This window comes from Daktulosphaira vitifoliae, unplaced genomic scaffold (genome assembly GCF_025091365.1).
Source record: "Daktulosphaira vitifoliae isolate Bord-2020 unplaced genomic scaffold, ASM2509136v1 Scaffold_1, whole genome shotgun sequence".
Taxonomy (NCBI): Eukaryota; Metazoa; Arthropoda; class Insecta; order Hemiptera; family Phylloxeridae; genus Daktulosphaira; species Daktulosphaira vitifoliae.
This window is the reverse complement of record NW_026099572.1, coordinates 66,782,989-66,795,771: the sequence shown is the minus strand read 5'-3', so window position 1 is coordinate 66,795,771 and position 12,783 is coordinate 66,782,989. Positions and strand designations below refer to the sequence as shown.

Sequence of the window (12,783 nt, the reverse complement as noted above, 5' to 3'; positions counted from 1 at the left end):
AAAACCACGAACGTTAACGAACCCGCGTGAATACCACCGGGCGCTGCGTTCAAACAATCTTACTAAATAAAATTACATTATATTGAATAAAAGTTAACAAACGGACTTAAAAGTAAAGTGGGAGGGGGTAATTAAGGTACTAAAATTAACTAATCAAATAATTTAATAAAATATGACAATAGAAAATAAAATTGTTAACTTAATCTAATGAGAGTTGAAATGACCAACGTGAGTGGCAATGATTGATCGATTCAATTAAGTAGAAATCAACAATAGATAGTTATGTAAACGTTAAAAGGGAACAAAAAATACAAATGATTTAATAATCGAACGATTTGGGATTATTAGAGACGCGAAAAGAGTGTATACAAAGTGAAAGATAAATCGTAATAAAAACAAGACATAAAAAAAACGACAGACGCTCACTGTTTAAGAGAAGATTGCCGGACACGTTTGAACTGGTCATGACTGTCACGGGTGACACGAAAGGTATCCAATGTTAAAGAGTGCCATTCTCTATCCAACAAAAAAAATCAGCAGTTTTTTAAGAAAATAGGGAGAATATTGAGCGGGACCAAATCCACATTAAATAAAATAGTATAGTATTAATTAGAAATTTTTTGAACCTAGTCATTGCAAAATTAAAATATTTCATATGTTTCTTTGTAATAGCCCTAATAATCAATGAATACAAAGTTTACATTTAATTTTCGTAGGTTGTGTCAGATATGTTTAATAGAATATAATTGATTAATCCACATCTTAATTAATCAATTTAATTTTCAATCTTGAAAACATATTTTTTTGAATTGTTAAGAACAGCAGTTTGTCAACTTTTTGTATATGCTACCGAAATGAAGATATTTAAATTAAGAACTTATGGAAATATTAGTATAATAGAATCTATTTAATTATTAATATTTAGGGGGTACCAATTTCAATGAAAATTACATTCTTATTGTGAGTGTATTTAAAAAATATCAATTTTTAATAATTGCACTGATGTTAAAAAACTGATGATATATCAATGTAATATTTAACAAAAATACTTCGAACTAAATTTTTTCCTCAGTCAACCATTTGTGTATAACAGATTAATATCTCAATGTGTGTACCTCTTCTTTCTTTAATATGATTTATTATTTTTTTAGTGATAGATAAACAGTATTTTTTTTTTTTGTCAACTCATAAAAAAATATCCAAAAATATTTATATTAATGAAGCTACATAATTGAACAAATTACTTGTTAAAATTTGTATTATCTAATTTAAGAAGTAGTGTTTTTGTAATAGTTCTATATTTTATATGATGGTAGGAGCATATAACTTTCTTACTTTCTTAATATACAGACATTATTAAAATTAAAATTATTTCATACTGTTTATTAATTAATTTGTAAATTTTTTTCTATAGGACTAGATTTAGTCTTTTACAAAATCATGGTAAATTTAAAAATTAAATTGGGCTTGTTATAAATGTTGCTCTCGTTAATGACACATCCACTTTATAATGACTATACGATTTTATTAAAATTATTTCTTCAAACTGATTTTAAAATGTTTTATTTTTGTGCTGTTGTGTGTAGTATTCAAACGCAAATTTAGACTTTCAACATAGAAATTGTCAAACTTTTCAATAAGTTTACCTAAAATTATTGGAAATTTATTAAAAAAATGTCCGTATTTTAGTATAATAATTTATTCATTAAAAAAAAAACTATCATTGTTAGAAATCTAGTCAAATTTAAACTTGTTAAAAACTAAAACATAATATTTTTACTAACTGAGTCTTGGAGATGGTGTTCTTTTGAACACAGAAACCGAAATTTCTTTAAAAGGAAATTTTCGGTATATATCGTAATGGACTAGATCTAGTCTTTTAAAAAATTATCTCATTGTATGAAATACTTTGATCGGTTTTCATGAACGAATTAAGTTTGTTAATTATGTTACTATCATTAATTACGGTCTGTAAGTTGTCCTTTTGATAAGATTGCACATTTAAAAGTGTTTTCTCCTTGTCATATTGTTTTTCAAAACCGAATGGTTTTTTTAACACACTATTGTGTACAACATTCGTTGAAAATTTTAGACTTTTAATGTAGAAAAACTCGTCAAACTTTTTTATAAGTTCTCCTGAAATTTTGAATACATTGATGTAAAAATTTAACAGATTAAAAAGAAACGTTAGCCTTTTAACATAACTCAATTAAATAGTGTGGTATCCAATCAAGCAAAAATTAAAGACTAAAGTAATTTAATAAGTCCTGTCTTATCGATACAATGTAAACAATTAAAAAAAAGATGGAAAACTTTCAATTTTACTTACTGAGTCTTGGAGATGGTATTCTTTTGAACACAGCAACTGCCATTTCTTTAAAAGGAAATTTTTGGTATATATCGTATGGACTAGATCTAGTCTTTTCCAAAATTGTCTCATTGCCTAAATATCCTTGCTGATCTTTTAATAGCAAATTAGTGATTCCATTGATTGCAGGCATTGAAGTTATATTTTTTCCATTTTTTAAACATTCTAACACTATAGAAACTAATAATATTTATTTATTACGAATTTCACATAAATAATTTTAACCGTGTTTAAATTTAGGAGTATTTTATTCATGTAATGTATAATACTAGTTTAAAAAAAAATAATATTCAGTGAAAATTTTATTCTTTTTTTTTATGAGTTCAGAAAAAAATAAATAACTCAATAGTGTTATTTTTAACTCTACGTCAAAATTACATTGATTTTTAAAAATACTATTACAGTATGTTTAAAATGTACAAATATTTCTCACAGAGTCCTGGAGAAGTTAACTGTTCAAAGGCATATAAAGGTACTTTCCCTGGATGGCATTCCTCTGTTTGTCTATATGAGCTGGAATAAGTTGTGTTCAAACCTAAGTTATCACCACCATCTAATAGCAAGACAGGAGTTTTCAAAACAGAAAATGTATGTATTTCCACAAACTAAAAATCAATAAAAAAATTTCTATGAAATTATGTACAACTTATTTTTAAATTTTACTTACAGATTTGACCCAATCATGAACTTTGTTAATTTTATCGAACTGATCACCAGAACTGAATGCAATTGAATTCTCATTTTTAGCATTAGATAAATATTTAAGTTCATGACTGACTAAGATCCTTAAAGTTCGCAAATCTAATTTTGGACCATAATTTTTAGACTGTGATTTCTGATTTTTTTAGTCCAGACTTCGACTGATATAAACTTATCATCATTAAGTTCACAGTTTCCAAATGCGTTTTCTCTATACTCCTGTCTGATGCCTTTCAATATTAAATCAAGAAAAGAAAATATAGTGATTTTATCAGATGACATGATATTCTACACGATAGAATGTTGGATACGATTAATAAAAAAAAAATAATAAATAAAAGACTATTATTAATTTAATTCGAAGAGGATTACTACTTTTACTTTTCTGTATGTGTCCATTTCTAATGGAAGTTTTCAATTTATATGATTTTGGTGATATAAAATAAATTATCTTGCTTTCCTGAACGTTCACAAAACTTTTCTGGCGAAAATCAAAGTATTAATTAGCCTTTGTGTATTTATTCAATGTTATCGGTTTACATGGTGATATAAGTAACAAACAGATTTTTATAGCCAATAGTAAAACTCATTTGGTTACTAAACTAATTATAAAAAAATTAAAACTGCAGAAATTTAATTCAAAATTCCTTGAAGTTAAAGTATGTAATAAAACAAAAATAGTTATTTAGAATAAATGATAGAATTGTTTTGTGCTCTTATTTTAAATTTGTTTTATATTTTTACTCAAAGAAACTGTGGTATTTGAATGATTAATTACAAAACAAGTGGTAATCATTTTGTCACAATTTTATCTAATGATTTTTTAATCATAAAAATCACATTAAGATAATTTATGATACATGTATCAGCAATATTTAGTGAATATTCAACTAACAATACATAGAGTGGAATGGTTGCTTTAAGTACTTTATTTTTCTAACGCTCCTAAACACTAAATAGTTAAAACTCGTTATAAATCAAATAATGTAAAAACATTTTTTTTCAATTGAATAAATTTTATGGTATAAAAGAAAATTGGGGTTACCATTGGAAATTTTTAAGTTGATTTGACCAATCAACTTAAACCATCAAATACAAAAATTATACAAGCATTTCAATCAATATGTCTTTACGTTATTAATAGAGCTCTTTGGTTCGTAACTAATAATCAACTTCACGGTGAACTAAATATTAAAACTGTAAGTGAATCTTCAACACTGTTCTTCTTCAAATAGCCCAACTTAGGACCAAAATACTTCCGAACAACCCAACGCGACGTCTTAAATGCACCTGGTATAGAGACCTATTACCAAGCAACTAAAGAGATGAATAAAAAAAAAAATTTTTAAATCTTTAATTTATATTATTTTAACTAACAATGTAAATACTTATCTTTCATTGGGTGGGTTCTAATGTAAACTACTCATTCATCCTATTCATGTAATCCATTAATTTAGTAACTTTACTTAATGTACGCATTGTATAGACTGTAAATACACAAATAAAGAGAATATTTTATTAAAAAAAAAAAAAAAAAATTTGATTCAAAGTTATATTTTAAAATAAATATTTTTTCAAAAATGATTGAAGATTTTTCATTTTTATATAGAGGAAAAATTTTACAATTTTATTCAAGGCTCAGCATAATATTGAACTATTTAATTGTATAAAAATAATCATACCATCCCGTTGACCTTTGAAATTTACCCCCATTAATTACCTATACATAGTTTTTTACTTATAATCTTTTTATTTAATCTTCTCTAAAATTATTTTCGAAAGTTATTATTTTTACTCTTAAAATAACAATTATGTTTCTACATTTTTTTGTTATTGTGCAACTATCAACCAAATAAAAAATTATTATTTTTTTCATCCTGAATTTTCAAGAATTATCCAATAATTTAAACATGTTCAATTTTTACTAATCATTCTTAAACATATCATTAGGATCTAAAGTAAAATAATTGATAGTATTTCTCGTGTATTTTAACATTTAACATAACGTTTTTTTATTAGATTTTAGCTTCGATGCGAAGCTGAGAAGGTATTAATTTTACCATGATGTGTTTTTTTTTATGTGTTTTGCCACTTTTTCTCAGCTCTCACTGGACCGATTTCTTTCAACAATACGTCAAAAGATCATAAATCATATCTAGTTGAAGACATTATCCTTAAAAATTGAAAAAATTCCTTCGTTCTCCGAAAATTGGAGAAATATCCAAAAAAATTACAAATTTAAAAATTGGTAAATTTCGTCATTTTTTTATTAAAACTTCAATAACTTTTTACAAAAACTAACTTTTTCAACTTAATTTTTGAAAATGTCGAAATATTGAATAAAAACTATCGAACTATTCGATAGTCATTCAAAAAATATTCGATAGTTACACAATATATTCGAATAGTTTTTAAAACTATTTGATAGTTTATGCTAAAAATAAACTATTCGGTTGTATAAAAATTATTCGAATAGTTATATTAAAAGTACGCCTTCCTAAGAATCATTCCTATAATCAAATTCATGTAATTTCAAGAATTTATGGAACTTCTTGACAAAATTATATATTAGCAGAATGAAATACAACATAGCGGATATGAGATTGTATGGAGACTGCAGTAAAAAAAAATCGGAATTTTAAAACAGAAAAAACGTAAAATCTGTTCCAGGTGAAGCTATAATGAGGGGCTAGGATTTTAGTATATAGTAAATACCTTTGTTAATATTATGTAAATGACTTTTTATATATCTGATGGACAAAAATAAAAATAATATTAATTTTAGGAATATATTTTTTTGCTCCATGATGTAATGCCAACTTTTGAACCTCATTGCCCAACTGTGCGTCGAATCGTTGAATCCGTGGATTGACTTGGAGTATATCTTCTCATTGTATGTAAAATTATTTTATTGTTTAATGTCATTACATTTGTATTTTGCGGACGTCCGATTGAATATAAATATGAATTTATACATTTGAAAATCATATCATACAGAAAAAAACATATTAATTAGATGAATGGTAATCTTTCTTTTTTTTATGGTTAGAAATCTATCAATGAAATTTATAGTTATTTTTTATTATTAGTCATATGGGCTAACTGCTTTAGTAGGAACCCGGTGGCGAACAAAATCCTTATGTACCAACCAATAGCTCTAGCTCCCAAGGTTTTATTTTATTATTTAATAGAGTTCATGTAAAATATAATTACAATACTTATGCTTATTTATATTTGTATTAAAAACATTAAATAATATGTGATTGTGCTCATAGTTGTTAAAAAAGTACCTATCATTTTGCTTGGTATCAATTAATTACAATTTAAAATACAATAGGTGAGATAATGTATAGAAAATATTTTATTTTTAACAATAAGGTAAATTATTTTAATTTTATATAAAATTTAACAAATTTAAATTCAAAGTTTAAATATTACATATGTAGTATGAATTTATTAAACTAAGTTGTACAAAAACAAACTAAAATTATTTACAAAATTCATATGAATAATTATAATTATTTAATTATATTTTGTTCATTTTTCTAAAAATATGAAAGAGTAAAAATTAATTTTTCTTTTGGAAAGTTTAAAATGTATTACATTAGTCAAAAATTCAGGTATTTATCAAAACATAACTTCATGAATTCTTTGCACTATTTCTTATTGAACATATTTCTTATTGTGCAGGTTGTGTATTTCGACGTTGAGTTGTACCTCTTCTTCTACCACCTCTTCTAGCAGTTTGTGATGTATACTCTACTCGTGGGACATTAACTGTCAATTCTAAAAATAGTTATAACAATAAATATAAGTTAATAAATGTTCAAATATACTTACTTTCTTGTTGTACTTTTTCCCGATGTTCTTTTATTGCATTCCCAAGAAGATTACAAATATTAGTAATAAAGTTATCCAGAGATAGACAAAGAGCTTTGGTTTGAACTAAAGTTCGACAAAGAGGACACACTTGACTATTTTTAAACCAAGTATTTAAACAAATTTCACAAAATGTATGGCTGCAATTAATTGTACACGCCTAAAAAAAAAAAAACAAATTTTCATATTAAATTTTATATAAAATATTCATTTTCACAATTTATGACTAAATTATATTTATTTCCCAATGATAATGAGATATTTAAAATCATTTTTTCAATCTAATTTATGGATGCGTAAAATTCAAGTTTTCTTGAACTAACATTTTGAGATAAAATATGTTTTATTTAAACTTCAAACTCAAATTCTAAAATAAAATAATTTTGTTGGTATAATTATGAAGTATGTGATTTTTTTTTAGTCTCTTAGAAGCAAATTTATCAAAAACAAAATTTAAAAAACTTATTTAAATTTTGGATAAAAAACTTTTAACATGATGACGTGTTATATTTCCACTATTAATGGATTTAAATGTAAAAATAATACCTTAACCATTAATTCATTACAAATTGAACATTGAAAATCACTTTCTAGAACACTATAAACTTTTTCGTTGATTGTTTCTTCAATCTTTGATATTTGATCTAGAAAAAAAATTCAAACAAAAAAATTAACTTCTCAAAAAAAAAAAGATAATAATTAAAGTATGTTGAAGCTATTAAATGACTTAACAAAGTTTAACTTAAAAATTTTATCTAGAAAATAGAATTAAAAATGATAATAATTTGATAAATACCTCTTTTTAATCTAATTTAACATTAGCCTTAATACAATTGAAAGTTTAGGAAAAATAAGATATATTAATTATTTCAAAAATTTCTTAAATCCATAGTTGTTTTATTTTTTAATTAATATTTTTTCTCATCAAAATATTTAATAAAAGGAATAAGATTTATTTATTTTTAATACGTGATGAAGATGTTTCTAAAATATTTATAAGAACCAATTAAGACCACACATGACAATGCATTATAAATTATATTTTTCTTAGAGATTTGAATTATAATTGTTATAATATAAAAAAATGTAATGTTTTATAAACAAAAATGTATGGACATGATATTGTTACCAATGTTTCTAATGTTCAATTTAATACAATAGTAATAAATAAGCCCAAAATTCATTTATACCCCATTATGTGAACTCCATCCAAAAAATAAATAAATGGAGTTCATAGGTTATTCACTTATATATTTTATACATATAAATAATTCCAGATTAAGACACAGTATATTTCATGTTATATACTAAGAATATCATGTGACTTTGCTTAAACAAGTGTAAAATTAAATAAAGTAAGTTAATAAAATATATATACTTATATAATCACCTTGTTGAATTTTTAAAGTATTTTGGTAATCTAAATTCTTTTTTGTTAATTCATTATTGGTGAGTTTATGCTACGGACAAAAATTTTTTTAATATGATTTAATACAAAAATATAGGTTAATAAAACATGATTTTAGAACTAATTTAAAAACTAATACATTCTATATATATTTTTTTAATTATAGTAAATGTTAATAAAAAAAATTCTTATTGTGTGAAAATAATATAATATGTATTAACCAGAGGTTAAGTTATTTTTACTTAAAATATATTTACTTTTAGAACTGTTTTTTTTCAATTTTTTAACTTTTTTTGATTCTTGATTAATTATTTCATTAAAATTATCTAATTTAGCTATTAGAAAACGCTTCATTAATGCTTTTTCACTTTTCAGCTAAAATAAGTCAACTAATAATTAAAAAATTGGATTTAAATAAGTGATACGGTCACATTTTGTGCACAAATCTTGGTTCAGTTAACAACATTTAACAGCTTGGTCAGCATTCATGCTTATTACAGATAGATTACAGGAACCCGCTGACAATTTTACACATTCTTACAGAAAACTGTATGTGAAAATGTAGTGCAACAAGCAGTTGAGACCTACCATATGAATGTTTAACATCTAATTAATATTATTTGAACTTATTATTATTATTTAATTGTGATTTAAAAAATTATAATTCTCATGATGTTTATAGCACATTGTCATCTCTCTGATGGACATTTTCAACATATCTTGAATCCATAGATTATTATTTTATTTTATTTTATTATTAATAAACATTATTATTTGATTCCATTATACTTAAATAAGTTTTTTCTAATGGGATATGTACTAATTAAAATGTTGGGTTACTGTTAACAGGCATATGAGATATGTACCCAAATAGGGTCGTATCATAAGTAAAAATTAAAAATAAATATATAATTTTTGTATTCATTTAAAGAAATGAATTGTAAAAAAAAAGATCATCCACAGAATTAAAACTTACAATATTGTCAACATAAGATTGACTTTTACTAGATTCATATTCTTCACCATATACTTCATTATTTCGTCTGAAAAATAAATGCAATTAATTTAAACATCTAACTTTATAAAAATTAAACACAAATAGCAGAGTAATTTTAAAAGAATATGGTATATATGAATGAAATATTTTAAGCATAATTCTGAATTTTGCAAAAAAGCATTTTACCATGAATGCAAGTTTTTTTAAATATTTTTTGTGAGCATATTTGATACGGCCCGCGTCGCTTCGTTACACACGATGCCCCGCGACTCGTGCCACATTTATCAGCCGTCGCCATACTATGAGTATTTGACTGACCAACACCGCGTGTTATACGCTATGGCGCAAAGTCCAACAAATGACGACGACCCGCCGCAAATGGTGCAGATAGAGATGGGAATTATGGTTCACCTAAGTAATCCGATTCATTCGAATCAGGTCAACTAGAAGACCCGTTTGCGATTTAAAAGATATTTTGAGTCTATTGAATCGAACATTCAGTATAGTTTTGATTCTTTTGCGGTTCTCGATTCGCGATTCGGATTAGAGATGTGTCGTATAAGCAAATGACATATGAATATGTTATCATGTTTTTGCTGCGTAAGTCGTGTCACATAGTTTAAAAGTTAAAATTTAAAAAAGAATAATTTTTTTCAGTTTTTAACAATATTAAATGTAAAATCTATACTTAAAGTTTTATAAACAAATATTGTTCATACTCTTTGTAATTATCATATTAAGCGATTAGAAAGTTTATAATGAAAATAACTGACATATATTAAAAGAATGAATTCAAATAATATTTTTCAGATAATTTTGATTTAGATATAGTGTTTATATTAATCAATTTATTTGATGGCGTTTAATAAAATGAATAATAGATTTGATTATATTAGTGTATTGTTTATCCATATTCTACAAATCACTTACACACACGATGTCTTAAGAATAATCTTACTTCAATTTTTTATCTGTATTTGTTTGTAAAACAAATCTGTACAGATATTTATAACTTCCACTCCCATCTGCAAAGGAAATAACATCTCCATGATTTAAAACTTGATAATCATTTTGGTTATTAGGAATTTGCACACAATTTACATAAGTTTCATTACCTGTTCCCTGTGGTACAGATATTGTTGATCAACTTAGAATTAATTATTCTCTTTGATAGCTAAATTAATATAAATATTCAATAACAATTTTAAGCCTTACATTGTGAGAAATAAAATATTGGCCATTGGATTTATTTATAAAACAATGTCGTCGTGCTATAGATTTTTCTTCAATTACAAGTGAACAGGCAAGAGAACGTCCAATAACAAACTGAAGAGTTATAATATATCAATTTAACCATTTTAAAGAAAAATAAAGTATATTGTAAAATATAAAACAAAGTTAAGATGGCCTAAAATTAATATAGATATTATTTTCATATAAAAATATATGTATTTTTAAAAAGTTCATCTGAACACTTAAATTGAGTATATTTCCTAAAGAAAAAATCTACCTGTCTCTCCAATAGGATAGTTAATGCCACTAGCCAAGCACTGTAATGTTGCATTACCAGTTATGTCAGAATTACTGTTACTTCTTTTTAAGCTCATTGTATTTTTTATCTCTTTTAAGATTTATGGTATTCAGTTTCAAATCTATCATATAAATACACTTTAAAGTAGACTTAAAAGTAATGAAAGTATTTGTATTGAATTAAAAACATTCGAAACTATGGTAGCACATGTTAATTACGTACTGTTAATACAAAATAGAACAATTTTATAAAAGCTTATAGAAAATAATAATGTTAAACAAATAAATAACTGGTTATAATGCTATAATTTTTTGAAAGATGTATGGATCAATATAATTATTTTTTTTATGGATGTATGATGTCTTTAACTATCATTTGGTATATTTTTTTATAAATCTGCATACAGGAGGGGATTCAATATGACAACTTTTTTACAAAAATGTACTTTTTCGACTTAGCTTTTGAAAGTGTTCCGAAAATACTGACACTTTTATATATATCTTAAAGTAAAGCTAATATAATATACTTTATANGTATGGATCAATATAATTATTTTTTTTATGGATGTATGATGTCTTTAACTATCATTTGGTATATTTTTTTATAAATCTGCATATATGACAACTTTTTTACAAAAATGTACTTTTTCAACTTAGCTTTTGAAAGTGTTCCGAAAATACTGACACTTTTATATATATCTTAAAGTAAAGCTAATATAATATACTTTATTATGGGGAAAAAAAATTTCGGACTTTATTTGGTCTTCACGGTGAAATTGGCTACCAAATGCTATTTTTGTGTGAAAATTCTCGATTTTGTATTTTACATTTTTAACTTTATAATGCTATAACTTATTGAAAAGTGTATGAATCAACACAATTTTTTTATGAGAAATAATAATTTTTAATAATCCCTTTTTCATTCGACATACTTTATCTTAATTAGGATATTAATAAGGAACTAGCAGATCATGTAGCTTTTGGAATAATGCACCAAATTTTTTAAAATTAAACACTATCTAAAGATTTGCATCGAAGCGTTTTTATTTATAGTGATTTTAATCACTGTCAGATATCATTACACTTGATCAAACTATGCTACGTCACCACTGTGCCGCAATCCCACTGTGCTGGGTTTTTTTAAGTAATATCTGGTAATAATTTACAGGAAAGTATTTCCAAAAATGTTGCCGTTATTGAACAAATTCTCTCTATAATATTCTTTCGTTGCATTACCGACTTGTTAGCAGTAAGTTTGTTTTGCCTTAGGTCGCGGTATCAAATCCGTTCTATGCTTTTTTTTCACATGATTTTCATTACACTTTCCTAATGATCGTATCAAGTTAAGCGTCACTAAAAATAATGTCAACTTTCGTAATCCTTTGGCCAGTCAAAGTGAATGCCCCCCACTTTTTTGATCATTATGAACACCCACTCTTCTGTTATCTTCTTATAATTCATAGGCCCACATTAACTTCACGCCTTTGCCATACACGAATCCCAGTGTCTGTGAATTACGATTGAGGTTGGACACTTCATAAAAGTAAAATTAAGTACCGAACGAATTTCACACTTGTGATGTTCAGTGTAACGGACTATAATGTGGCCGCCGAGTTCTCTGTTCGGTCGACACCGACTAAACACGGAAAGAAACAGAAATAGAATAGAATTCATTCCACCACATTGAAGCAGACACGAGAGAGCATAATATTATTAATGCACAAACAGAAGACTTGAGCAGCCACTGTCCAGTTGCCGACCATCGTTCAATACCGCTGCCGTCATTTGTTCGAGCCACCAACGTCGCCGCAGTCTTGGTTCACTGGTCATCACCGCTTGTGCCGATTGTCGTCCATTACAGTTAACGCCAACGCCATTGCCGTCACTCTCAGCAGCCACCAT

General features: G+C 25.5%; 1 protein-coding gene across 1 annotated transcript; it reads right to left on the bottom strand.

The window, feature by feature from the left end:
* Window positions 1-6,548: 6,548 nt before the first annotated feature.
* Window positions 6,549-12,783, bottom strand: LOC126895114 (peroxisome biogenesis factor 10-like). The gene is made up of 8 exons (XM_050666621.1): window positions 12,655-12,783; window positions 10,567-10,677; window positions 10,310-10,473; window positions 9,331-9,397; window positions 8,337-8,406; window positions 7,493-7,590; window positions 6,908-7,106; window positions 6,549-6,853 (listed from the first exon to the last, which is right to left on the bottom strand). The coding sequence occupies exons 1-8, from the start codon at window positions 12,781-12,783 to the stop codon at window positions 6,747-6,749; spliced, it is 945 nt and encodes a 314-aa protein (XP_050522578.1). The 3' UTR covers window positions 6,549-6,746.